Source organism: Eumetopias jubatus, unplaced genomic scaffold (genome assembly GCF_037043125.1).
Source record: "Eumetopias jubatus isolate StellerSeaLion01/CBP00866 unplaced genomic scaffold, mEumJub1_p1.0 scaffold_9, whole genome shotgun sequence".
NCBI lineage: Eukaryota > Metazoa > Chordata > Mammalia > Carnivora > Otariidae > Eumetopias > Eumetopias jubatus.
In genome coordinates, this window is record NW_028274815.1 from 8,183,748 (window position 1) to 8,210,841 (window position 27,094).

At 54.2% G+C, this 27,094-nt stretch overlaps 2 protein-coding genes and 1 non-coding gene across 5 annotated transcripts in view; 1 reads left to right on the plus strand and 2 right to left on the minus strand.

Annotated features, from left to right (window-relative positions):
* Window positions 1–7,205, plus strand: part of HPCAL1 (hippocalcin like 1) — a 107,242-nt gene extending 100,037 nt beyond the window's left edge. For both annotated transcript variants that reach the window (XM_028099339.2, XM_088026317.1), the window contains 3 exons: window positions 2,011–2,406; window positions 4,293–4,398; window positions 6,924–7,205. In XM_028099339.2, the coding sequence (XP_027955140.1) occupies window positions 2,029–2,406; window positions 4,293–4,398; window positions 6,924–7,021 (582 nt within the window). In that variant the 5' untranslated portion in view covers window positions 2,011–2,028 and the 3' untranslated portion in view covers window positions 7,022–7,205. The remainder of the gene's footprint in view (window positions 1–2,010; window positions 2,407–4,292; window positions 4,399–6,923) is intronic.
* Window positions 7,206–17,643: 10,438 nt separating this feature from the next.
* Window positions 17,644–25,573, minus strand: ODC1 (ornithine decarboxylase 1). 2 transcript variants are annotated; one of them, XM_028099436.2, is made up of 12 exons: window positions 25,363–25,573; window positions 22,685–22,805; window positions 22,263–22,396; window positions 21,810–21,983; window positions 21,448–21,620; window positions 20,840–20,974; window positions 20,637–20,718; window positions 20,361–20,444; window positions 19,440–19,602; window positions 19,150–19,262; window positions 18,851–19,065; window positions 17,644–18,124 (listed from the first exon to the last, which is right to left on the minus strand). In XM_028099436.2, the coding sequence occupies exons 3-12, from the start codon at window positions 22,362–22,364 to the stop codon at window positions 17,980–17,982; spliced, it is 1,386 nt and encodes a 461-aa protein (XP_027955237.1). In that variant the 5' UTR covers window positions 22,365–22,396; window positions 22,685–22,805; window positions 25,363–25,573; the 3' UTR covers window positions 17,644–17,979. The 2 variants fall into 2 exon arrangements, with proteins under 2 accessions (XP_027955237.1, XP_027955236.1); XM_028099435.2 differs by having other exon boundaries at window positions 22,685–22,832.
* On the minus strand, window positions 23,741–23,873 carry LOC114206052 (small nucleolar RNA SNORA42/SNORA80 family). Its single transcript, XR_003608545.1, has one exon. It is a non-coding gene; the product is annotated as a small nucleolar RNA SNORA42/SNORA80 family (small nucleolar RNA).
* Window positions 25,574–27,094: the final 1,521 nt, after the last annotated feature.

Here is a 27,094-nt window from a genome sequence, read left to right on the forward strand (position 1 = left end):
ACCTCTCAGCTCCTGTGGAATGGAAATCATGTGTGTCCTCATTCTAGGACACACTGCACTTGGCGAGGTGGCCTCGCAGGTTCCTGGTGACTTCGGGTGAGGCAAGGACAGCTGCCCCAGTGTGGGTCCTGCCCTTGACGTGGCCTCTCGTCACCAGGAAACAGACAACCGGCTTCCTTAGACATTTGCTGGCTTCCACTTTTTAAGATCAGTCTATAGGTAAGGGCAGAAAGTAGAGATTGTAAACCCTGACATCGTGAAAATAGTGGTTCTCGCAACAGAAGCTGATAAGGAAGGAAGGTGGGGGGATCCATAGCTTGATCTTATGGAGAGAGAACCAGGAATAAAGTTGCTTGATCGAGAAATAGAGGTTGGGCTATTTTTATTTTTGTTTATTATTTATTTATTTATCTTTAAAGATTTTATTTATTTGAGAGAGAGTGAGTGCCTGCATGAGAAGGGGGAGGGGCAGACGGAGAGGGAGAGGCAGACTCCCCGCTGAGCAGGGACCGTGGGATCACCACCTGAGCTGAAGGCAGATGCTTAACCTACTGAGCCTCCCAGGCGCTCCCTGTATGAAAATACATACACAGAGTTCAACATTTTAAAGTTGCAGAAGGATTTACCGTAAAAACTCCCCGTTCGAACCTTGTCCATCAGCCACCTCTCTCTGGGCAACGTCATGTCCGAATAGGACCTTCCAGACACAGAGACACGCACATACACGTTGTTTCCTCTCTTTTTCATGAATGGTAGCAAAAACTCTATGTGCTGCTCTGCACTTTCTCTTTTTACTTGAAAATACATCCTGGTTACTGCTGCTCCGTTTGCACAGCTGGAGCATCTGTAGCAACTCCTCCAAATGGGAGAACTGGGCTTTGCAATTTTGAAAGACATGGCCAGGCTGCCCTCCATAGAAATCAGGAAAGGAACTTTAAGTATATAATTTAAAGTCATAAAGCGACGCCCTGTGTGGTTCAGTCGGTTAAGCGTCTGACTCTTGATTTCAGCTCAGGTCATGGTCTCAGGATCGTGAGATTGAGCCCCACGTCAGGCTCTGCACTCAGCGGGGGGAGTTGGCTTGAGATTAACTCCCTCTGTCCCTCCCTCGCTTGCGCATGCTCACTCTCTCTCTCTCTCAAATAAATAAATAAAATCTTAAAAAAAAAAAAAAAAGCCATAAGGATAACAAGTAAAAACAGGGATATGTATTATAAAGCTAATAAAACCCAGGAGGGGGCAAAGGAGGACATGCCAGGGAGAAGAGGTGAGCTACATCTGTTATCTTTCCTAATGGGGATGCAGTGCATACTGTTTAGAGTTTATAAATACAGAAGCAGCTCAAAGTGGGCACCTCGGGGACTGGGGCAGGAGACATTTCACTTTGATTGTCTCGTCTTCTGTGTATGCTTGAAGAATGATGACTGTCATGTGTTACTGTCAGAGCCGGACCATGAAATGAGGAGGGGAGGTGATGCGGATCGGTCCTCTGTCCGTTCCATGCGGGGAACTGCTGTGGGGAGCAGGTTCTGCGCTCCCACGGCCGCCTGATATTTTACTGGTCACATTCGAGACATCGTGGACTGCCCGGTGCTAATCCTAGAGCCACCCCACCCCTACCCCCTGGCCCCGGGGAGTTTCTCAGAGGCCCAGTAGAGAGGGGACTCCTCCAAAGTTTCTGGACACCTGTTCTAAAAACAGAATGAGGTGCCTAAGAACCAGAGGGTCAGGGGTGCACTCAGCATAGCAAGAACTCTGCCTGCAGCGGGTGAGGCTCAGGAGAGTGAGGATGAATCCTCAAGTCTTGTACAGCCCCGGTGAACACTTCATTCCACTGATTTAAGTTGCATCCCCCCCCCCATTTCCACATTCTCAAAGTCAGAATGTGCCCACGAGTGGTCCCCCTTCCCGCAGGGCATCCTAGACGGGCTGAGCCGTCCCATGCACGGTGGTGGTCCCTCCGGCGCCCCCGGGCGCCCCCCCCCCCCCGCTGACGCCCCCGTCTTGCAGGTGTGACCAGCCGCCACCATGGGCAAGCAGAACAGCAAGCTGCGGCCCGAGGTGCTGCAGGACCTGCGTGAGAACACGGAGTTCACGGACCACGAGCTGCAGGAGTGGTACAAGGGCTTCCTCAAGGACTGCCCCACCGGCCACCTGACCGTGGACGAGTTCAAGAAGATCTACGCCAACTTCTTCCCCTATGGCGACGCCTCCAAGTTCGCCGAGCACGTCTTCCGCACCTTCGACACCAACGGGGACGGCACCATCGACTTCCGGGAGTTCATCATCGCGCTGAGCGTCACGTCCCGGGGCAAGCTGGAGCAGAAGCTCAAGTGGGCCTTCAGCATGTACGACCTGGACGGCAACGGCTACATCAGCCGCAGCGAGATGCTGGAGATCGTGCAGGTAGGGCCCCCCACCCCGGTCCCCTCTGACGCCAGCCACTCCCCGGCCACCACTTGTGAAAGTGACTGCCTGTCACCTGCCCGGGAGGGTCCTTGCCGTAGGAATGGTAAGACCCAGTGTTTCTGGATCAGGCCTGGGCTGAGGGCTTTGATCTGTTTTGTTCTTCACAACCCTGGGGGCTGGGGGTGGGGGTGGGGGAGTCCTTCTCTGCATTTCACAAAATCCGAGGCGCAGAGAGGTGGTGTCCTAAGAATTTACAGAGCTGAAAATTATAATGGAGAGGTCCCTTGGTTCTTGCAGAAGGCACCTACTAAGACCTTCTCAAGTCCCCGTATTTGAGAATGTGACACACAGCCTGTCACGTCCCCAGGAGCATGCCATGGTAAAGGAAAACTGAAATATTAGTGGTCATGGAATAATAAAGTCTGACACAGAAGGAACACCTCTTCCTGAGACCTTTTTTCCTCACCTTCATGCCTATCAACAGCTCTGGCAGGTGAGGCTGTTTTCCAGAAAGAAACCCAGTTTTGTTCACTTCACTGGGTGCCTGGGTTTGTGAGAGAGTCAAGAACCCCAGACCTGCTCCCGGGCGCCCCCCAGTGGCCCTACTCCTGGAGCCCGGGGGATTCGGTTCTAGGATTCCTCACAAGAGGCAGTGTCTACATGTAAGGCACTTCTCGGCTCAGGAGCTAAGTCTTGAGCAAAGAGCTTCAAACCCATGAACTCCTAAACCAGCTGCAAATGGCCCGAGGAGTGACCAACCCATTTCCCTAATAGGTGGTTCTCACACAGAATAAATCAACACGGGTTTGGGGACCTCTGTGGTTCAATTGTCACTTCGGGTTCTTAGCTATAAGAGGTGATAGAAATAAGAATTCTGTCTCCCTGGAATCCTAGCCTACCTGACACCCCTTTTGCAAACGGGCATGCCTGTCACTGGCTGAGCAGACCGGCCTGGCCAAAACTGGACACACCAGTGGGATTCTTCAGAACAGCACCGTACGGGGTAGGGGTGGGCGCCACACCTGTCCAAATGGGATCTGGCTGCTAGGACCCCACACCCGTGCCCAAACCCTGAGACCCTTCCCCATGGCCTCTCAGCCTGCCGGGAGGGGTACTCACCTCCTGTACCTTTCTCAGCATGGAATGGTGTTTTAGGAACTTCAGAAGTCTGTCAAGACCGTGGAAGGGCCTGGTGCTGCCTTTGGCTCTGCGCTTGGCCGTGCCGCGTGGCCCAGTCCCAAGAGGATGGCCTGTCCCAGGGAGACACACACCTGTGCAGCCAGGTCCCAAGACACACACTCACTGCCTGTGCTGTGAGGTGCTCTAAAGAGGTTCTCCATCCTTCTGGAGAGACCTGTGCTATCTGCTGGTCCTTTCTGGCGCTCGTGATGTGGTTCTCCCTATGGGTTTCAGGGACAAAATCTTTCTTGTTTTAAACGGAGGTCTGATAGTCACAGAGTAAAATGCTCACAGCTATGTGCAGTGCGGTGGATCGTGTACATACATGCCTGTATGACCACCACCCTCAGTGAGTTACCGACATTCCCAGGCCCCCAGCAGCCTCCCTCAAGTGCCTGCCCGGCCACTGTCCCACCTGCCACCCCAGACAGCCCCCAGTCTCGGGGCTATCACTGGGGTGTTATTTCGCCTGCTCTTGAGCTTCACGTAAATTGGTCTGGCTGCCTTTGCCCAGCGTGCCATCTGTGATAGTCACCATGGAGCATTCTAGAAATGTTCCTCTAGAAAGCTAAGGGTCCTGAAGGCTGCTCGCATGTCGACTCCTTCGTGCCTTGCAGTGGCCTGGGTGGAAGCTCACACCTGCCCCATCTGCTCGGGAACATTCCAGAATCTCTGCGCACATGCTTCTCCATGTCTCTTTGCAGGCTATATACAAAATGGTGTCCTCTGTGATGAAAATGCCCGAGGATGAGTCCACTCCGGAGAAACGAACGGACAAGATCTTCAGGCAGATGGACACCAACAATGACGGTAAGGAGCGTGTGTGTGTGTGTGTGTGTGTGTGTGTGTGTGTGTGTGTGTGTGTGTGGCTACTGAGAGCAGAGGTATGTTTGGAACATTTCCCTTTCCCTCGGCAGCCCCTCAGGCCTCCCCCAGCTCCCCTCTGGACTTGTGCAACCAGGACAGCTGTCCTGAGAGAAGAGGCAGGGAGACCTGGGTCTGCATCCTGCCTCTGTCCTCGGGGCATACCCTGTCTCCCCTGAGCCCTAGTGTCCTTGCTTCTAAAACAGGGGAGACTGTCAGCCCCATGGATGCGTCTCAGGGACGGGGAGGCAGGGGTGCTGATGGCACCTGGGCCCTGTTTGGGTTGGGGGGAAGGTAAGGATCAAGGGTCCTGGATGGCGGGACCCTTGCTGTCATCCTGAGACAGCAGGCTCCCCAGTGGCCCCCGGGGGCTCTGTTGGGGTGCCTTAGTGGTGAGGCTCTGCAGGATCCGCGTAAGAGCAAGCAGCCACGACCTGGTGGGTCCAGGCCTCCTGCCGGCTTTGTGAAGTGCAAGTCCCAGAGTCAGGTCTGATGTGCTCTTGAACAATAAAGAAATGGGACATTTAGAATAGAAAAGGAAATACCCCCTGGGTTGTGCTGGAGATGAAAAATAAGCTAATGCATGAGGAAAAGCTCTGTAAACTCTGAAGTGCTTTTGGCAAATGAGTTTAAGGATCGAGCCAGCCCAGGGATGGGGTTTACTGTGTGACCACAGGGGGCTGAAGATACATCGGACGCACCAGACAGCACGGGAACAGTTTCCCAAACACAGTCGCGTGTAAAACGAGACAGACTTGTGCCTGGCATTGCCCTTGGGCTGATTTAAAACCTGTCTTTCACCCTCCAGGGTTGCAAGGCGCAGGCTTCGGGTTCCGACAGACCTGCACCGAGTCTTGGCTCAAGTCTCAGCCTTGGTTTCCTCCTCTGTGAAACGGAGGTCACAAATTCAGGCTCATGTGGTTGTGAGGATTCAATGAGACCATGCCCAGAAAGCTGTGAGCGCAGAGCCCTGGGCACTGTGCTCTCGACCCCTCTCCCCTGCCTGAGCCTGCCCGACCCCATCCCTTTGGAAGGCCAGCGGGGCCGTGTCTTCCTAGCTTGTCGGGATCCTGAGTCTGTGCCCAGTGGGGCAGGGCACCTCTTGAGCCCCAGTGTCCGTCTGTCCCCGGGCCTCGGGGAGGGAAGGGGGAGGGTCGATGTTGCGGAGATGAGGCTGAAGGCAGGGGTGCTCAGGGGCACCCCGTCTTGAGGGGGCTGCTCAGGAGTGGGCAGGGCCCTGCACTTTGTCTCACCTTCCCTGCCCCCTCCATCCGGGGGTCAGGGGGGACCTGGCTGGTTTCCGCCAGCACAAACCTCTCCTGTTCACACCCCTCCTGGCTGTACATGTGATCGGAGACTGGCCGAGCGCCAGGAACATGCTGACTGCTGCCACACAGACCCAGACCGTGCTCAGGAACCCCCAGGGCCCCTCTTGCCCCCCATCGGCCCCGCACCTGCCCCGCTCTCTGCCAGGAGGAGGGGGCTATGCTTTCAGAAGCTTCTCGATCTGAGTGGTCAGAGTTGGGGGAGTGGCAGGTAAAAGTTGCCACCACCCATAGGGGAGAAGCAAAGCCCAGTAGCCCCTCTGTGTGAGCAGAGGGTCCCGGAGAATTTCTCCTCCTTTGAAGGGGTTGTTTCCCAGCCCATCCTTGGGCCCCGGCGTTGTTTAGTCTCCGCTGGGGCCAGCCTGCCTGCCCCCTGCTGGGGGCCGGGAGGAGTGGGTGTCCCTCCCTGGCAGTGGGCTGGCGGGAGGTCTCTGCCTGGGGGCCTCTGGATCCCTCTCCTGGCTCCCTGGTAGCAGCCGGCTGGATGCATCCTCCAGGCCGGGCCGCGGCTGAAGATCCTGAGCCGTGGAAAGATTGGTAGCTTGCCCGTGGCGGCGTGGCGTAGGCCACGAGCTCCTTAGCCCCTTTACTGCCATCCTGCGGGGTCATTGTCACCATGGCTTCACAGCTGCAGACTCCCCCAAGGCATGAGCCCCCGGAACAGAGCCAGCTTCAAACCTAGGTCCTTCCCCGTTGGCGGGGGGGGTGGGGGTGGGTGGCACGTGGGTCCTGGGAGAGGGACCGCCGAGGAGGGCCCGTGGGTGTCCCCAACATCAGCTCCTCCAGAACTCACTTCAGTTTTCAAACCCGCTTTTCTACTCTTGGCCCTAGCAGTAATTTATTACCTAAAGCCTGGGGCGGCTTCTAAAAGCATTTACATTGTCCCACAAGCCACAGCCCCTGTCGTACTGGGGGTGTGTCCTTTAAGTTGCCCGATGCTTTGCTGTAAGCCGTGAAAGCGAAAAGGGATTTTTCCAGAAATGTATGCAGAGTGAGTGGAGCCTCACTTCGGTCCAGCTTCGGGAAGGTGCGAGACTTAGAGTAAAGGGGGCGTCCCCCGACAGGGAGCGGTGTCCGGGACCTCTGGATGCGCGAAGACCGCGGAGCACTGGCTGACCCCCGCCTCTCCTCTCTCCCGTGCCACAGGCAAGCTGTCGCTGGAAGAATTCATTAAAGGTGCCAAGAGCGACCCCTCCATCGTCCGCTTGTTGCAGTGTGACCCCAGCAGTGCCAGTCAGTTCTGAGGGGCCGGGCGTCCAGACAGCGGCAGAGAAACACGGGCTCGTCTCGCCGTCTAAAGCTTTGCTTGCACGGGTGGGCGCCTCCTCCACCATTCCTGCTCTCGGCCGGGGCCCAGGCGACACGCGGCACCTGCCCGGCCCGGTGGCTGTGCCTCCCTCCTCCACCTGGCCTCCTCCTGCCCCCGCCCGCCCCCCCCCCCCAGGGCACCCCCCCGCCCCCCCGGGGAGGTGTTTCCACGCAGGCCTCACAGTTCTGGCTCCTGGGGCGTCTCGCCGCCCCAGGGAGCCCCGAGAACACCGCTGAGGACATGGATGGGGCTTCTAAGATGGAGACAAGGCCAGCTGTTGTATGTTGTGATGGCAGGCGACCATGGGCAAGGTGGGGACAAGACCGGAGGGAGAGTAGACGGGCAAGCCCTCCCCGTGCATGGCTCCACCTCGCTCGTGCGTTTCCTCTGACCAAAGCTGCTTGCACGTACAGATACCGGGGCCTCCTTCCCTTTCACGTATAAATTATGCCTCTGGTGAAGTGAAATGTGCCGTGTAGGTCCCGTATTTCATGCCTCCGTTGCCTGTGAAGCGTGGTTTCCCCCGTGGCCTGTGATCTGCCCCCGAGCCCGGTTATTTTGTGGTATTTATGCGCTCTCTCGCTCTACCCGTTTCCAAGGAAATGCATGCGTGCCCAGTGCCGTGCGGACCGTCCCGTCCACGTAGTGAAGGCAGGCGTCTGTGTAAGGTCTGTCCTCCTTGTTGATTGGTCTGGCATTTCCTGTATTAAAAATGATCAAATAAACGGAATTCTCTGAGTTTTGTGTTGGCCCGTGAGAGCCCCCGGGTTGCTCAGGACCCTCGGGTCAGGGTAGACTCAGCGGGGCCAGTTGCTGTCGGTAAACTCGGCCCCTCTCATGTCCCTGTGTCTATAAATCTTGTGCAGCCTGTTCTCCAATATCTCCCCCATTCGTGCCAAGAAATACTTAATGGAAATAAAAGGTGACTGTCCCTGGCAGGTTTGAGTCTCAGGCTTCTGCCTGCCTCCCTCCCCGCCGGTCCCACCCTGCCCCCATTTGATCAGCAAGGGAGCAGGACAGCACATGCCCTGCAGGGACAGAGCGGGGACCAGGGCCATCAGCACGGGCCGGGAGGGAGACCAAGTTTCTCAGGCTGTGGCCGGAGGGACACCTCTGGCCCCAGCCTCAGAGAACTGAACAGAGGTTGCTTCTACCATAGGATGTTTGTCTCACACGTCGAGAAGTCCAAAGGCAGCGTGCTGTAGGCTTGGCTAATGCAGCAGCTGGAGAGAGCATCACTGGGGCCGCAAGGTTCCCCGCGCCTTCCCCACCACCCTGCCCCCCAGTCTCGCATTTAGCGTTTGTCCTCATACTTTTCTCCTTGGGGTTCCCACGGTCCAGCTGACACAGCGTTCCACAGGCAAGAAGAGAAGCAACGCTGTCTGCTCTTCTTCCTGGAGAGGGAGGGGAACTTTCCAGAATTCTCCCTCCCGCCGCCCACCTCCTCATCAGCTTCCCCTCTCATTGGCTGAAACCCAGGCCAGTACCTCAGTGGGGGTGTGCGGTGACCGTGACTGGCCAGTCAAGACGCACCCTTGGCTGAGGAGGGCTCCCCTTCCCCAGAGGGCAGGGCAGTGGGAAGGGCTGAACAGGATTGGAGTTCTGTTTCCAAGATGGGCACCAGCAGTGTCTGTCTCACCTGCCTGCCTTGGGCTGTGGGACCTCTCAGAGCCTCAGTGTCTTCGCTGGCAGAAGGGGTGAAATGGAGAGGCGGGTGATGGAGGTAAATGGGCAGAGCGTGCAGCTCAGAGCCTGCCTCACAGGCTGTCAGGGACCGTGGCTATTTTGTTAGTAATCTTGTAAGATACATGCCTCTGAATAGGAACACTGAGCCGTCTGCAAGTGCCTAATGAGCCAGTGGTACTAGCAGAGGCTAGTTCATGGCGCAGCTCCCTGCATACCCACAGCCATGGGCCTCGGTGGGCAGCACCCTCCGTTGCTACGAAACGGTAAGATCGTGCCTTGACATCTCTGCCTGGCCTAGGGGAGTCTCCCCTCCCAGTGAGGGACTTGAATTTTACAAAAAAGGTTAAATCAATACTGCTTGTTGGGGAGGGCTTCAGTGCTTGGAGTGGACTGGGGGGGCACAGATGGGAGGGACTGCTGGAACAGGAGTCTCCAGAGAAGCGGACCCAACAGGAGATCCACGCGCGCGCGCACATGCACACACACATTTATTATAAGGAATTGGCTCATATGCCTCTGGAGGCTGAACAGTCCCAAGATCTGTAAGCTGGAGCTCCACCCAGAAGAGCTGATGGCATAATTCAAGAAAGGGCCTGAAGGCAAGAGATCAACATTCCAGTTCGAGACCCTCAGACAGAGCAAAATTTCCCTTAACTGTGTCTTGCTCTATTCAGCCCTTCAACGAATTGGCTGAGGCCCACCCACATTGGGAAGGGCCTTCTACCTGCTTTACCCAGTTGATTAACTGGAATGTTAATTTCATCCAGAAATACCCACATAGACACACCCAGAATAATGTTTAACCAGGTGTCTGGGCCCCTGTGGTACCTGGCACGTAAAATGGCACATAAAACTATCAGGGGCACCTGGGTGGCACAGTCGGTGAAGCATCTGAGTCTTGGTTTCGGCTCAGGTTGTGATCTCAGGGTTGTGAGATCGAGCCCGCATCTGGCTCCGTGCTCAGCACCAAGTCTGCTTAAGTTTCTCTCTCCTTCTCCCCTGCCGCTCCCCTCCCCCCATGTGCTCTCTCTCTCTCTCCCTCAAACAAATAAATAAACCTTAAAACAAAACAAAAAACAAAAAAAACTATCACAAGTGCTTCTGCCTAAATGTGGAAGATGTGGGTCTGGGGGTCCTCGTCAACCCTGCCCCAGCAGGAGCTCACGGAAGTCAGTGTGGCCGTTCTCTAGGGAGCCCACTTTTACCTGAGAGCGAGGGGAAGCAGCCCTAAAGGTGGCATCCATATGCCAGGAAAGCTCAGCTCATCCAAGGAGGAAAGAGCCCAGAATTGAACTCAAAACTGGTCCCGGCTACCTTCCCAGTAAGAATCCTCTATCTCGGAGCAGGCTCTTCCGGAGCAGTTTGTAAGGTCTCCTGTCCCTCCCCGGTAATTTGCACTACAGGCCAGGGCCTGCCCCTTTTTCCCTGCATCCCCGTCCTCCTATGAGGGTCTCATCCTGCCTTCTCCTTGCCCTGGAAAGCCCAGACCCTCTGCCACCCTGTATGGGCACTTCAGGTTGGTTCAAGTTCCTTAGGAGTTTATGTATCCCTTAGACTCTAGACTGCAGACCTAATAATGTATGTGTCTAAAGTAGGCCTTCTAGAAAGTGGCCCTGATCTGGTCTGCATTTCCTGTGACTCTGCCCAGGACCCGTGTGGTCCTGCCCAGAAAACACAGGATCCCAGTGTGCCCCAGGGGGCAGCTCAAAGGGTGTGGCTCAGCTCTCCATTCCTCCTGTGGACTGAGCACCCCTGCTCCAGCACGATGTCTCCATGGACCTTTCCAGTTGTTCTGACACCCCAGCTCAGTGCCCCCCCTCCCCCCCGAGGAAATACAGCGATAGGAGCAACTCCTGAAGTAGGAACATGTTTTGAAGCCCTGGGATGTGGAGGGGAGAGTGGGGAGGTTGGGGTGTGATGTCCAAGGCCGTTCATCCGGGCAGGCCATGGTCAACCCCCGTGAGGGCAGTGCCAACCCCCCCCCCCTTACTCTAAACCCTGGCTTTTCATTACTGCAGCCTCAGGCTTTCTCTGGGTGGGCTGGCCTCCTCGGTGGGAACCAGCATTAAGCCAGCAAAACGTGAGCCCGCATTTGCTGAGGGCTTCCTAGGACAGATACTGTTGAATGTACTAATGTACACGTCCCATCAGACTGCAGCCAGGCATTACTACCCACGTGGTACGGATGGATCCACTGGGGTATAGGGAAGTCGCTTGCCCCAGAAAGGAGGGGCAGATGTGGGACTGGAGCCTGGGATAAGTTCCCAAGGACCCAAGTTGGGGCTCCTCCTAATTACAGAATGGTCTCAGGGAGCTGAAGCCACCTTCAGGGCCCCACGTGTCTGGGGAAATGCAGGGGCTCGTCCCTGCGTCCCTAAGTAGGGCGCAGCGGGGGCCGCATCTGCGGCACCCAGGCCTGATCCCCGGCACCGGGCCGAGGGGCATCCTCCCAGCAGGCCTGTTCTCAGGGGCTGGCGCCTCCACCGCTTTTCCTCAGGCCGGATGCCCTGGGGGGTCTGCCTGGAGTCGGAGCCAGGCTCGTCCTTCTCCTTGGCTCACGGGGACATCCAGAAGGCCTGTCAGAGGAGAAGGGGTGAAGGCCGAGTCGACGTGGTAGACGCAGTGGTGCGGGAGCACCGGGAGCCTGGGCCTGGAGGGAGGCGTGTTTATGAAGCAGACGCTCCAAGGGCGAGCTTGGGCCATGGCGGTGCAGGACGCCACGCAGGGCGTGGGGCCGGAGGAGCCATGCGGTGAGCACCACCTGACTCGCACAGGCACCTGGGGAGCAAAGGCAGCTGCCCCCGGAGGGCAAAGAGTGGGCCTCTCCCCCTCCATCACCCACGGGCTCGTCCCAGCAGCTTCTGAGGCTTTCCTGGGGGGTGGGGGGGCGTCCCTGGGCTCAGACCCAAAGGGGAGCCATCTCTGAGGGCCCGCCCGGCCACCCGACTCCTGCAGTTCATGAGAGGGCACACTTGCGCCCTTCCTGGCCAGTCTGCCCTGCCCGTGGGCTGGGTGTGCCCCCAGCTCGCGCGCGCACGCACTCCGTGCACGCGCGCTCCGCACCGCTGTTCCGCTCGGGCAGCTCGGCTCCGTTTGTGGTGCGCATGCTCCACCTGCAGGCCACTGGAGGAGACCCGGGAAGGGAGTGGTCTGGCCCCACAGACTCACCACCCGCTCCCAGCTCTCTACGAGCCATCAGCCAGGCCCCTCAGGCTCGCTCAGGTCCCAGAAGTCAGTAGCAGGATCAGAACTAGCCCCCCAGACGGTGCCCCCTGCACTGGGCGTGTGCATGTGTGTGTGCACTGTGTCTGTGTGTGTGTCTGGGGACCAGCAGTGTGGTCGGTGCCTGAGCCTCTGCAGATGGGGATTTGGCTGGTCCAGGCTGGAGCGTGCGTCTGTCTGTCCCGTGTGGAGGGTGTCACGGACACGGCCAGGCACGTCCCGGGCAGAGACCAGCCGGGCCCAGCTCGGCTGCGGTGGCTCCTGTCGCCACTGTAGGCGACAGTAGCTAGCCCTCCCTCCTCCTCCTCCCTGAACCTCATGCTCACCCACACTCCGGGCCCTTTCTAAGACTACATGCAAACGTCCCTTCCTCCAGAAAGCCCTCCCCGCCTGCCCCCAGCCAGTGCCTATAGCCCCCCGCGCCCACTCCCCTCACTCCCAGCGCTGCTTCCCTCACGTGGACCTTATATTGTCCACCCATCTCCTTCCGGGCCCCCTTGCCCCTGGATCCAGTGCCAGGCCCAGCGTGGGATTAGCAGCTGGGGAACGACGACTGAGAGTCGGCGCGCAGCCCATCCCTACTCCCTGGAGCTGCACCCCAGCGACCCTGGACCCAGAGGCAGAGGTACGGGTCTCAGCTTGGCCACGGAGGAGCCCCGTGACCCTGGACAAGGCCCTCCCTGTCCTCTCCTGCACGTCGGCTGCCAGAGGGAAGGGCTGCAGGGCCTTGGGGTCGGGTGAAGCCACCCCCTGGGTCGACATCTGCCCTTCAGACTCTCCAGCTCAGAACGAGGGCTGCCAAAAAGGGCTCCTCGATCCCCCGGATGTGGGGGCCATGGGACCAGAGCCGGGGTTAAGACCAGACCCCCCACCCCCATGGGGGCAGCTCTGGTGTGGGAAGAACATGGGCCTGGGACCATGTGAAGATGGGGATAATATCGGTAGCCTCAGGTACCGATGCGTGGAGACAGGCAGGGACCTGGACCCCGGCTCCAAGGAGAGCGCAGTGGGTGGGGGATCCCGTGAGAGCAGCTCCCCTCTGCCTCCCCCACCCCCACACTGCAGCAGGGAGGCCGAGCCTCAGCATCACCGTCCTACAGGAGAGGACAGGGAGGGCCCTGTCCAGGGCAAGTGGGGCAGTGGGCAGGGTCACCAGGTCACCTCCAGAGGTGGCTGGGGGGTGTTACCCACTCCGGACAGGCGAGGGCAGCAAGGCTGTTCACAGGGCTGGTGCAGCAGGTGTGAGGCAGGAGGGGCGACGGCTGGGCTGGGGGATGGGCTTCACCTACTGGGGCTCAGGAAGAGTTTTGGGGGGCAGTGGCCTGGTTTTGGCCAAGGCTGCCTGAAGCCCCTTCCTCAAAGCCCCAGATCCACTGCTGTGGCTGGCCCTGGATCTCCGTCTGAGCCAGAGCAGGGCCTGTTCCCACGGCCCTCCTGGCACAGTCAAGGCTCTTCAGGGGCCCTGGTCAAGCGTTTGCTGAGTGACTGTGTGACTTGACAGTTTGGTCACAGCTCCTAGCTGAGCAGAGGAGCCTGGAGCACGAGGTGCTGCTGCCCCCTGGTGGCTGCGGCTGGGAGGGCGGTCTCAGGCTTGGGGTGCCGATCCCCAAGGCCTCCCGCCCGCGTTCAGAGCCACTTGGGCCTGCCTTATATAGCTTTCTGTCCCTGTTCCACTTGTCAGATAAGGAGACTGAGGCTCCGAGGAGCACCTGACTTTCTGTGGGCCACACAGAGCACAGAGGCTGAGGCTGGGCTCCTGCTACCCAGGACTCGGAGGCCTTTCCTTAGTGTTGCCCAGTTAAATTTCAGTTTCAGACAACGAATCTCTGTTCCACGCAGAATCTTGTATTCTTATTTGCTGAGTTTGGCAACTCTCCTCGTCAAACCAGGGAGCGGAGTGTGCACCGGCCCCAGGGCGGGTCAGAAGCTGCAGGGGCCAGGCCACCCCCAGGGGTGTCTGCTCTTGACCCTCCCCATTCTCGAGTCAGCAGAGGGGATGGAACAATGGAACAATCCTCCGCTCCCGGAAAGAGGGAAAGAGCGGCAAGGACGTCGCAGGCGTTTTCCCTCGGGGCACTACATTCCAAGCGTCCCTGACCCTCCCTCGGAACAGCCGCCAGGGAGGGACTCCTCGCACTCGAGGGATTCAAAAGCCTCGCTTGTAGGGGTCGGTGGCCACGGTGGGGCCCTGTCACTGGTAGGGAGGGAGGGGCTGGGTGTGCGCAGCTCCAGGCGCCCGCGGGCCGGGGCTCAAAGCCACGGGTGCTGCTGCCGGCCTGCGTGGGGAGGAGACCGAGGGAGAGTGAGGGCCCGGAGCCACGTCCCCAGCCACATTCTCGCCACGGCTCTTTTTCTTCAGTGAGTGACCAGGACCACAGACTGGCCAGGGAAGCAGACACCTCCTTCCTCTTAGGTCTTCCTGACTCGCTGGCCTCCCTTAGACAAGTCACTTGGCCTCTCTGGCTTCAAGTTCAGCAACGTTATTTGTAGGCTAGAAGCGCCAAGTGGACGTGGGAGTCACGTGGCCTGCCTCTGCCCACCGCCATGCGATGGGAAGCGAGCAATTCATTTCTGAGCCTCTTTCCTCACTTGGGAGGCTCGTGATTTCTTTAGTAAGATCAGTAATGCGGACACGTGTAGAAGTGCCGTGCAGTCTCCTCAGGCCCCGATTCTCTTCCCACCCGTTTGTCAGTTCTTCCAGAAAGGCTCTGGGCACGCACGGGAATGTGCCTCTGCACACGCACACACGCACATGGTATACTGGCTGTTTGTTCTCGACACACACAGCACACGACACGCTGCTCCTCACCCTGCTGGTCTGCACTCTGGCCGGGAGGCGGGCCCCGTCAGCTCCTGCAGGTTCGAGCGGCCGAGGCCCCGTCCCCCTGGGCATCTTGCCTGTCCCGCTCAGTGGACATGTGGCGTGTTTCCAACGTGTGCTGCTAACAGTGCAGTGAAGAGCCTGTGAGGGGGTTTGTGTCAGGAAATCCTTAAATAGCTGGGTCAGTTTGGATTGTGGTATTGCCCAATGGCCTCCAAAGAGATTACCCCCACGGTTCCCTTTCCCGTCTAGTGTGAGCACACCTGCTTAGCCAGCCACCGAGGAAACCCCTTCATCTGCCCACCGGACATGGGGTAGTCTGTTTTAATGTACACTGCTCCAGTTTGTAAGTCTCACACTCTTAAGACTTTTCTGTAAAATCCATGCTTGTGACTTGTCTTTCTATTACATTGTGCTTTTATCGACCAGAGCCTTCCAGTATTTAGAAAGTCAGCCCTGTTCATGTGGTTATTTGTCCCTTACCTTTTTGACTTCAAATGTGTTAATTTTGTGTCTGCTCTGTTACAAGTCTCACCTCAAATGTACTATGTAAGGAGTTGGGGAGGCTCTTCTTGCTCTTTCCAGGCGTTGGCCCACTTTCCCCACACTACACCAACTCTGGAGTGTGGGGTGGGCCCTACGATCTGTATTCAGAAGATGCTCCCCCGAGTGAACTGAATGCAGGCTGAGACCACTGCCTTCATCTTGGACCAACAGCTTGAGACCCCCGGGTCCCTTCCCATGGGGGGCCTATCTGGAGTCTCCAGCACTTTTCAGGAGGAAAATTTACCCTCTGCCTGGTGGAGGCCCAGAGCCATAGTCACTTCACACTCAAGTCTGGAAGTGTCCGGTTTCTGTGAATGACTAGACAGTGCCTTTTTTTGTTGTTGAGAGTGAGCGAGCTCACACTCAAGTGTGGGGTGGAGCAGAGGGAGAGGGAGAAGCAGGCTCCCCATGCTGAGCCCGATGTGGGGCTCGATCTCACGACCCCAAGATCATGACCTGAGCTGACATCAAGAGTCAGACGCTCAACCAACCAGCCACCCAGGTGCCCCTAGACAGTGCCATCTTTCACCACATGGCAATAGGTAACTGCGCACGGCAACCTAGGACCTGATGGGTCTTGGAGGAGTGTCTGTCGACACATATCCAGCATCTGAGATCTCCATCCTCTTTGGCTAAACTCACTTGCCCACTCCCAGGTGTAAGGACCAGAGGTGGCCATTTGGCCCAGGCCAGGCCACATTACCCTCCAGACCCGAACGTGGCCTTGGCAGAGCCCAGAAACTCTGGGGGCTTACAAGCGTTAAGCAGGCTGTCGGGAGTGAGGCTGAGGCTGTTGTGTGGGTGGAACAGGACAACCCAACAGCTGGGTGGGGACTGGCTGAGAGAAGAGCAGTTTCCAGATCCTTGGCATACTTTGAGTGGAAAGCCCTTTCTCTTTTCCATCCAAGCTCATTGCTGCCACTAGGAGATCTCAAGCCCTTCCTGTTCAAGCAGAAGGCCTAATTTACCAAGATTCCAGGCTTGGTGACTAGCTCCCATTCCTCAACACCAATTCCTTTATTTTGAACATCCTGAGGAGTCAGAAAAGGATGTGCTCACAGAAGTGGGACAAACAGTCAGTTTAAGAGGTTTTTCCCTCCCCTTGGCCCCCACTCCAGTCAGAACTATTTTGTTTATAGCTCCTGATGTATGTCCGTACGCATGGCAACATCATGTATGTACGTATGGCAACTAAAACCACATTCAGGTCTAGGAAGGGAGAGCAGAGCTGGGGACATGCCCAGCCCGTGTCTGGCTGAGTGGCCAAGGAAGAAGGGACTCTGCAACCACAGCAATGCAATGTCCATGTGGAACTCGGGTCTTGGGGGGGGGGGGAACGGTGTCTTTTTAGAAAACAGGTCATTCCCCTCAAATCCTTTAGTAAATGTACTAATACAGCACTAGCTAGAGGGCCTGGCTTCATTTTCCCCCCGAGATGAAAGGAGCTGCAGTACTCCCTCCCACCTGGACTCTGGTCTTCCCATGGCCCCCTGCTATAGCTGGTGAGACAATGCTGCGCAGTGACAGTGGGGACTAGTGGCTTCCTAGAGCCACGTCTGGCTTTTACACGGCCTTCCTTCCCATGTACGGCTACTGCACGATTTGACACTCTCATCTTGGGGGTTACACTGTATGAGAGCCCGATGTCCTTTTCGGGGGGAGTAGGGGTACGAGTTGAGTAAAAGAACATAAAAGGCCAGTGGTCAAGGTCAAAGAAGGTAGAGATCTACAACACAGGATAATTGTTGAATTTATTAAAGTAAGCTGACCGCCGAACGTTGTACCACATTCCTAACCTGCAGCTCTGCAACTTGTCCCCAGAAAGACGACAAGTGGGAAGGGAACATGTGTCCCGCAGGCAGTGCTCGGGGGGCTTCTGGGGCCTTCCCCGGGCACAGCCCTGACACAAGACAGTTAGCAAAGGGCTCTAGGCACTCCTTCATAGCCACTTCTGGGGACATTCGGGGTGGGCCGAGCCGTGTCAGCAGCAGCGGGGACGGCCTGCCTCACCCACGCTTTTCCTTCTACCTACATGAGGGCTAAATCCACTGTTCTCTGGGAGGATCCACAGCAAACTTCATACAAGACTCATGTACTTGAAATAAAAATGCTGAACAGGAAGATGGCATTTCAACAGATTTTCAAAATACTGAAAACCACCAACTCCTAAGTCCTCTGGGACAACTTTCTCAGCCGGTGGGACAAAACATCAATTCCCACTTATAAAACACATTCAAGGTGAGCCGTTTGGAATGGACACACTGTAAAAATTCCCCAATGCCTCATTATTTCAAGATACTTTATTTTTAAAACAGGTCACAACACTAAGCTTCCGGCCCCGCCCTGCCAGTGTTCAAGCTACAAACGCTTGCTCAGCAGCAGGGGGGCACGCCTTAATAGCATGTTTGAAAACTGAATAAAAATCCATATAAAACAAATATTCAAATAGTTTCCATAGGAACACAGATAAGTGACCCCATCTCCTAGTCTTCCATACTGTTGCATCCGTGCCAACCCTACTTACAGACATTTCAAAACTAGCAAGAATTAAGTTAAACGGTCCCCCCAAGTCCCCCAATTCAAGCTAAACTCGAAGGTAACAGCTACAGGAGTGGCACCTACACGTTGATGCTGGCGGAGGCACAGGTGGCCGGGGGGCGCTTCAGCCCGCTCTCCCAGGCACAGGACACAGGCAGGGTGCTGACGTCCTGCTCCGCCACTTCGGCCGGGAAGTCATGGTTCTGGATCTGCTGCATCAGTTGCCTGAGAGACAGAAGGGGCACAATCGGAAACCCTGAGTCCCCGGAACTCGGCAGCTTCATGAGAGTCACTTACTCATGAGCCTATTTACTTCCCCGGCCACTACGTCATCAGGAAGCAATTCAGTGCATTTCTAAAGCAAGCCTTTCTTCAGGAGCACCTTTTCAGTAACAGGGAAAGCACAAGTCACGTGCACTCATTACAATATTCTATTTATATAGAAATACCCTAGGCTTTTTTTGAAATAGTTACACCTTTATAAAAATCTGAAAAGAAATACAGATCAGTATCACCAGAGAATTTTCTTTCCATTTGTATTTTCCAAATTTCCTAAAGCATATATATATATATATATATATATTTTTAAAGATTTTACTTATTTGACAGAGAGACAGACAGCAAGAGAGGGGAAGGAACACAAGCAGGGGGAACGGGAGAGGGAGAAGCAGGCTTCCCTTCGAGCAGGGAGCCCGATGTGGGGCTCAACCCCAGGACCCGGGGACCATGACCTGAGCCAAAGGCAGACGTTTAACTGACTGAGCCCCCAGGCGCCCCGAGGAATGCATATATTCCTAATACAGGCAGAAAACGAACTATTTTTAAGAACCTTGTTAGTATTTACATCTAATCTAAACAAGACGATTTCTTACTCAACCAGACAAGAGCCAGCAGAAACCCCATAAGAAACCTGCTCTTATCAAACCATAAACACGCGTCGTTGTCACTAACCATGTCGGCCCCGACATCACATAGTAGATAGTCGGCCTCTGGAACCCATTGAAAGTAGAAGCAGCAGCAACCGTGTAAGCACCCATGTTTTCAAAGACCATCCAATCGCCCACGTGCATCTCGGGCAAGTCGCAGCGCTCGACAATGCGATCCAGGCCGTCACATGTTGGTCCCCATATGCTGGTTGAATAGTACTTCTCATCTGGTTTGGGTCTCTACATTTGAGAGAAAAACGTAACCAGTTACCCTGGTTATGACCACACATCCTCACTGCTGTATATACTACGTTCAGAAGGTACCTTCTGCAGGAGGGGCTTCACGTGGGCATGATCATAGAGGATGCAATTAAACGATCCATACACGCCATCGTTCACGTAATACATAAAGGTTTGTTCACTCGACTCATCTTCATCTGGAAAGGCACAGAAGTCTCAATTACCACTTTCTGTACCAACATACAGCTACGCGTGCAATGATTCGTCCTTTTTATTTTTTAATTTTATTATGTTATGTTAATCACCATACATCATTAGTTTTTGGTACAGTGTTCCAGGATTCATTGTTTGCGTGATTCATCCTTTATACGTACCATCAGAACCTGTCTGTTCCTTTAATACGAGTTTTTTGGCAATGATGTTCACAGCGAGCGTGAAGGCTGAGGCAACGTAGTATCTGCCGGGCTCCGCTATGATTCGCACCCCCGAGTCGGCCGGGAAGTACTTGTCCAGGGCTGGGTTGATCACACTGGTGATCTACAAGGGACAGACAAGGACAGTCATCAAGGGGAACTCATGGCAGAGTGAGAACCAGTGACAGGCTATAACAAACGTGAGTGCAGGCGTCAGGTGCACTACCGGGCGACAGCAGCAAACAAAAACCAACCAACTGGCGTCTCCCTAAGAACCAGCCTGCATATCCGTGTTTTCATCTGGATATCCCTCTGGATAACCCCCTATCCTTTATAAAATGTTATGGGTAGGATTCTATCAAACAATATTATAAATGTATTACTGCTTACCGAGGTATCGAGGGGCCTAAATATTTTAAGCTATCAAATACACGCTAACAGAATAAAACTCTATTCTGCCTATCTCACAAAATTTTATTAAGAAGGTGGATCTATTTCACAAACTCAACCACTGCATAATGGTCCACTTAATAAGATGTCCACTTTAACTTCCTAAGTGACTAAGACAGTTAAAATGTTCAAAGGAAAGTACAAATTTTAGAAAACCCCATTTGGGGTAATGATGTACCGAAGTCCGCATGCTCTTTCCTAAAGTAATCAACTATTTCCCACGATTTGGGGGGAAATTGACTCACTGTGGTTTAGAAAACCAAAGCCCATTAAATACAATTTTAAGTAGCACAGAACTCACTGAAAATACCATACTAAGGCATTTTTAGGTTTGTACAATTTCTTTTGTTATTACTTAAAAACATTTAAGTTCTGAAATACACGAAAATGGAACTTGCTAAAATAGCTATGAACATTTTTGTTATAAATTACCTCTTCAAATTTAAGCTTTACATCCTCAGACCCAGGAAAGCCACCACCGATATCAAGCAGATACATGTTGAAACCAACCTCAGCCTAGAGTCAAGAAAGTCAAGTCAATCGAGTAGCCAGATTGATAACAAGTCATAAAAATGTATGCAGCAGATGGATTTAAGCCTCGGGAATATGGGAGGACTTCTGCAGAAGGTTAATTCTAGAACTGACTCTAGTTACTGTCAGCCCTGCTCCCCAGCCCCCCACCCCGGAATTGGGTTTACATATACTCACTCCCATGTCAAAGACACAGCGGGCATCAGAGATGGCTTGCACAAAGGTCTCAGGATCCGTGCAGCCACTTCCCACGTGGAAGCTGGGGCAAAGAAAGGAGAATATGCTATTTCTGAAAATTCCTATTTACAGTGGGAGAAAAACCTGTAAAACGTGCATTGTCTAGTATCTCAGCCTCCGTGCCACCACCAAGAACATCTCACCTGACACCAATGACATCAATATTTAGCTCTCTCGCCCGTTCCAAAAGAAGCCTGCTGATTTTGAGTGTGGCACCAAATTTAACACTGAGGCGACAGACTGCTTTGGAATCATCGGTGGCAATCCGCAAAACCAACCTAGAAGCAGAAAAATTGTATCACATTTCCCATGACAGAAGACCACTTAGAGCCATGGTTAAAAGCATCTGTGGCTCTGATACCCTGTGATTTGAGTCTCATTAAGTGGTTTTTTTTTTTTTTAAGGATTTTTATTTACTTGAGAGAGAACGAGAGAGAGAACAGAGGGAAAGGGAGAAGAAGACTCCCCTCCCCAAGCAGGGAGCCCAATGTGGAGCTCGATCCCAGGACCCCGGGATCACGACCCGATCCAAAGGCAGACGCTTAACCAGGTGAGCCACCCAGGCACCCCAAGAGTCTCCTACAGCTTTATTCATCAAGAGGATTTAAGATTTTCTACTTTGGCTCTGACCCAGCAGACTTTTATCCTTTACCAAAGTACAGAAATCTCCAAACTGCGAACGTGAATTTGACAGTGTGCAGATCCTGTATGTGACCCTGCCCTGCCCGCAAATGCCTGAGGAGTCACTCACTTTGCCTTTGGATGTGCCCTGGCAACTTTCATCAATTCAACTTCACTATCAAAAGTCATCATCTGGACTCCGTTATTGGCAGCGTACTTAATCTGAGACACCTGTTTACAAGGATTTGCATAGATAATCCTCTCTGGAGACACCCCAAGACTTTGTACCAACTGTATCTCGGTCTGAAAAACATTGAGAGGGTACATTACGTACAGGAAGCTAATCAATGAAAGAAACAGGAAAACACGGGAGTTCAGTCCCCCCACTTGCATTACTACATATTGCCCAAGAAACACAACTTTGATGTGCCCTGTTGGGAGCACCAGGGCCCTTTGAGATCACCATTTTTGAGTCCTGCTGCTTTTGCTTACCTTGCTGGCACAGTCAAATCCCGTCCCAATGGTAGCAAGGGTCTTCACTACGGTTCTGCTATCATTGCATTTGACTGCATAAAAGGGGGTGACCCGAGGAAGAGCTTTTAACCATCTCAGATGTTTCTTTAAAATGTCTCCCAGGTCGGCGACATAGAAGGCGTCCTTATCATCCTACAGCAGGAGTGGTTGCAGGGAACTCATCAGCAGCCTCCTCACACATCCCACAGGTAGCCTCCCCTCTCCTGCCCATCAACGAACCCTCTGCGCTTTGCCCTGGCCACCGACACGAACATCGCTATTATCACTGAGTGATGTGCAGCCAGTGAATTCTGAATTCCCTGACAGGACAGGGGAGTCCCACTCCATTTCCTTGAGACCGCACTGAGGTCTCTCACTGACGTGCCCAGCATTCTCAAAGCCGTACTGTCAGCACCGACTTAAGATACTTACAGAAGACGAAACTTCATTAATTTTTTGGTCCAGAATATCCTTGGCAGTAAAGCCTTCATCGAGGAAATGGCAGTCTAAATCTGCATTACTAAAGTTGTTCATGGTTTCTTGAAGTTCCTCCAAAACGTAACAAACTGCAAACAGGGTGGAGAAATTTACTCAGACGTGGTAGCAATACTCAGTAATTCTTCCTTTTTTATTTTTTTTTAAGATTTTATTTACTTATTTATTTGAGAAAGACAGTGCGGGGCAGGGGGGAAGGGGCAAGGGGAAAGGGAAAAGCAGACTCCCTGCTCAGCAGGGAGTCAGATGTGGGGCTAGATCCTGGATGACCTAAGGCAGCGCTTAAATGTCTGAGCCACCCAGGAGCCCCAATACTCAGTAATTCTTAATAACAACCTGCAACAACCGTGAATACTTACATGGAAAACTAAGAGATGGAAGTTAAACAAATTATTGCCAGTTTCTCACAAAGGCAATTCTCTGGAATTCCAAGTCCCCGCTGAAGATGCGTGTGCCCTCAGGTGCAGCAGTGGAAATGTTCTGATAAAACAGAATTTGCTAGTCCACCTTAGGAATACATCAAATGGAAAGATCAGGCACTGACTGTGAGCACACAGGAAGCAGTGCTGTTCAAGTACTCTCTGTAGATGGCTCACTCACTGGATTTGGGAATCCCATTATTCCAAGTGTAAGTCACAGGACTCCATAAACCTCTATGCAATCCAAGGACACTGTAGATTCAACACTAGACTTTCTCAAAGCAACACACTAAAATTCTGTACGTACTACTATATACCTCAAAATAAGCACTTCAAATATTCATGCTAAAAAACCTACAGAAAGGTTTCAGAATCACTTCATTAAAACGGAAAAACTTTTGTAACGGTCAGTTTCATTTCTTTAGAAGCTTAAAACAGCATTTCAGTAATTATTGAAAGGCGCTTTATAAACATCCACCTTCCGTTTTCACTAAGCCTTACACAGAATTTTTAACAACTAAAAGGCATCGTGGAAATGTCTAAGGCTACACTTATTGAGTGCTCTTAAGTTTCCTAGGAATTTTATGAGCTAAGTTTTATGCTAGTTTATTTTCATGACAGGCATGTATTTTTACAGAGAGCAATCTTCATATCAGCACGTTGTACTACAGTTGCTATATGTGCGCAGAAATCAGCATCCTTAAACCAGTGTTGGCTGTCATCAAGTCAGTGACTCTGCAAATCTCATCTGCCCTTACAGGCACCCTCATCCTTGCTTAGCTATGAACAATAATCATATGGAAATAGTTTTTGGCTAACTTTAAGAACAACAAAAGTAAGGAAGCAAATATGAATTATGAATAAGCAAAAATAAAGCTCATAACCCTCAGAGCCACTGTCCTTGGTCTTCACGAAATCTGACACTGGTAAATGAGCTATCTTAAAATTATTGATTTTAACCTATTTAACTTCTGCTAGGCAGGACTTTCTTGTTTTCACTGTGCGACCCGCTTCAGTGCCTGCAGCCTATGACAGAGGCCAGGCAATGGTTCGGGGCCACGGTTTGCTCTGGCATGGGACACTATGAGAGGCCCAGGGAGACGAGCCTGCCATAAATCCAAACCCATGCATCATAGAATTTGTCCTTTGTTGTTGTTGTGTGGTTTTTTTTTTCCTTTCTTAAGGTTTTATTTATTTTTTTTAAATCTCTACACCCAACGTGGGGCTTGAACTTACAACCCCATGATCAAGAGTCGCACGCTCTACCTAGTGAGCCAGCCAGGAGCCCCTGGTAGAACTTGTTTCAAGACTTGATCTAACGAGACTTTCCATTGTCAACCTCCTACACTGCCGAAACCACCTCTAGGGGAAGTCAAGAGACTAAGGGGACAGCAAGCCCATTTTGGCCATATAAAATTAACACTTAACTCAGGTTCACGCAGTGACCGACTGGGCTAGTTAGGGTCTTGTTAAAAAGCTTTTGGGCAGTGTTCAAGCTTAAACTTGGGAGGTTATTACTTTGAAACATGTTACTATTAAGTATCTTTTAAAGCTCTACTTTAATAACTTACAATATAGAGAAACTTCACCTTTTAGTGTTCTGTATAGCTAAGTTACTTAAAACGATGGGTTAATGAGCACAAGATAGCACTTTTCTGCTATGAAATTCTCTCCTGCCAACTGGAAAGTATTATACAAGAGACAGAGACCAATTTAAACAAACTGAGAAAAAATTTCACAAGTCAACTAAATTATGCCCAATTTTAGCTTTAAATAAAGTCAACACATTCTTTGTCCTCCCCAGATATTTCTAAGAGGTTCTGCTCCCCACACTTACCAATTATTTGGGATTCTCAAACAACCACAATCAGCTTTTTTGGAAAATCTTAAGCGCTGCCTCCTACGTGTAAGTCCGTTCGCCCGAACTAGGATCTCAGTATTCTAGGCCTTTCTTAAATCTCTCAAGTCATCCAAAGACTCCTTACACAGACAATTCTAAGGCACAGCTAATGGAGAATGTATTACCATAGTTACTACAAGGCTATCTCGTATCTTAGCTCTCGCAACTCCGGCGAATTTCTACATCGGGTCATTTCCTCTGCACACGAAAACTAAGAGAAACAAAATTCCAGGACAACGAGGCATCCTAATAAAAGTGAGCTGAGCGATGGGGGCCCGACACCTGCACGGGCTCGCTCATACGTCTCCCTGCACCTGCTGCCGGGCTTGCCACATGGGTTTTAAAAAAGAATAGCGGTTGAAAGAACCACGGGCCTTCCCAACAGCTTCCGGCTCAGAATCCCCACTGACGTGGTTCGGAAGAGGTGAGACGCGGTCCCCTCCAGCCCTAAGCCGGCACGATCCGGGGCAGGTCGGGCGGCGGCGAGGGTGGCCGCCGGGCGCTCGCAGGCTCAGGGGGGTCTGAAGTCCCGCTTCACGGGGGAACTCAGGCCCCGGAGGGTAGCCGCTCACCAGGGTCAGGGACCCGATGGCGCGACGACCACGTGCCCCTCGCAGCTCCAGGCGCGGGGTCAGTCCCGGGCCTCCGGCCCGCCGCGCAGAGACACGTGGCCGTCCCTCCTCCCGCCTCCCAACCGCCCGGACGCGCCCCCTCTCACCTTAGAGCGCACGGGCGCCGCGGGCCAGCCCCATGGAGATGCCGTCCCCGAGCGCGCAGGACCGCCGGCCGCCCCGCCGCCCCCGTCAGCCGGCCGCCCGCCGCCTCGCTCCCTCCCGCGGAGGACCGCCGGCCCGAGGTGGCGCCGGAGCTCTGGCAGAGGGGCGGCGGCGGCGGAGGCCGAGGGGACTGACAAAGCCGACCAGCCGCCGCTCCGCTACTTATAGCACCGCGCGTGTCGTCATGGAGACGCACCAGCTCAAACCAGCCGCGATCGGTTCCGTCCGGGCGTCCTCCGAGGAAGGGGGCGGAGCGCGGCGGCGGCGGCCAACCCGCGGCCGGACGGAGGATGGGGGGCGCCGGGCCCTTCAACGTCAGCGGCTCCGAGCGCCACCCGGCCCGCCCCCGGCCTCGCGCCCCTCCCGGCCCTGCGGCAGACACGCGCACGCGCACGACGCCGCAGGACGCCTCCAGCGGCCTCGCACCCCTCCCGGCCCTGCGGCAGACACGCGCACGCGCACGCGCACGACGCCGCAGGGCACCCCGGCGGCCTCGCGCCCTTCCCGGCCCTGCGGCGGGCCCGCGCACGCGCACGCGCACGACGCCACAGGTCCAGGGCCCTCCCGTGCCCGCCGCTCTCCGGGACATCAACCTTGGGGCAGGAGCGGGCGCCGCAGAAGCCGAATTTCAGCGTCCGCTCTGGGCATTAACTGTTCTTCTACTTGGCTTTAAATGCCTCGTGTCGTAGGGCAGAGAAAGGAGATCGTGGGCACAAGCGGGCCACGTGGACCCCCTCCCCCGCGGGTGGACTCTGGCCGTTCCTGCCAGGCGCCTCCAGCCCGGAGGGAGGGACCTGGAACGATTCTGGCCTCACCCCAAGAACAGGGCGCAGACGTAGACAGGGGCAAGGTGCGTGTCGAGGGTCACCTGGCAAGTTGGCACCGCTTCCGGCCGCTTCCGAGCCACTGCGCCAATAGACGTATCCAGGTGTGTTCCTTCTAGATGGCTGGCAGCGACGGCCACCCGAAGGCACACGTGCCGTATTAAGCCAGAGGCTTGTCTAAGGGCCTTAGGGGAAGGAGGTAGAGGGGCCACAGGCCACCGAGCTCCTCCACTGCCCTTTACCACAGTAGACTGGCAACTCGTCAGTGACTAGACATCTCTAAGGGCGGATGCGATTGCCTCGCTTTGAGGGAGCCCTGTAAGTCCCAGCACAGCAACTGAGTCTGCACAATGAATCCATAAAGGCAAAAGCCTTAGGAAATCTGTTATCCCTAGGAGCGTGCAGCCTCTGGTGGAGGACTGTGCCTCTGGGGTGTGGGCCCCAGGAAGGGGAGAAGGAACGTGGGGCACTTCTTTGTTCTTTCATTTTACCATTCTTTCCCTTGAAGACAAAATGCAACGATCACATCCCACCCTAGAGTGTGGGGTGCGGCCCACCTGAGGGTCCCTGGTGAGGATTTAAAGAACGTGTAAAGCTAGCCCAGGCAAGTCGTGGTTGGTGCAGAGGGACCTTGGAGGAGCTCCGTGCTCTACCGGGGTCCCTGGTGGGGACTTGCTGTGTGAGCTTGGGTCAATTACCTCCCTTCTCTGGGCCTTGGAGGAGTTTTGACTAGATGACATAAGGATCTTTACAGCGGCAAAGCCCTGTGAGGTTTTGAGAAACTTCCCTAGTACTGTCCCCTAGGCCTGGGGCACATCTTGCTCAACTTTATTTTTACATAGTCCTTGAG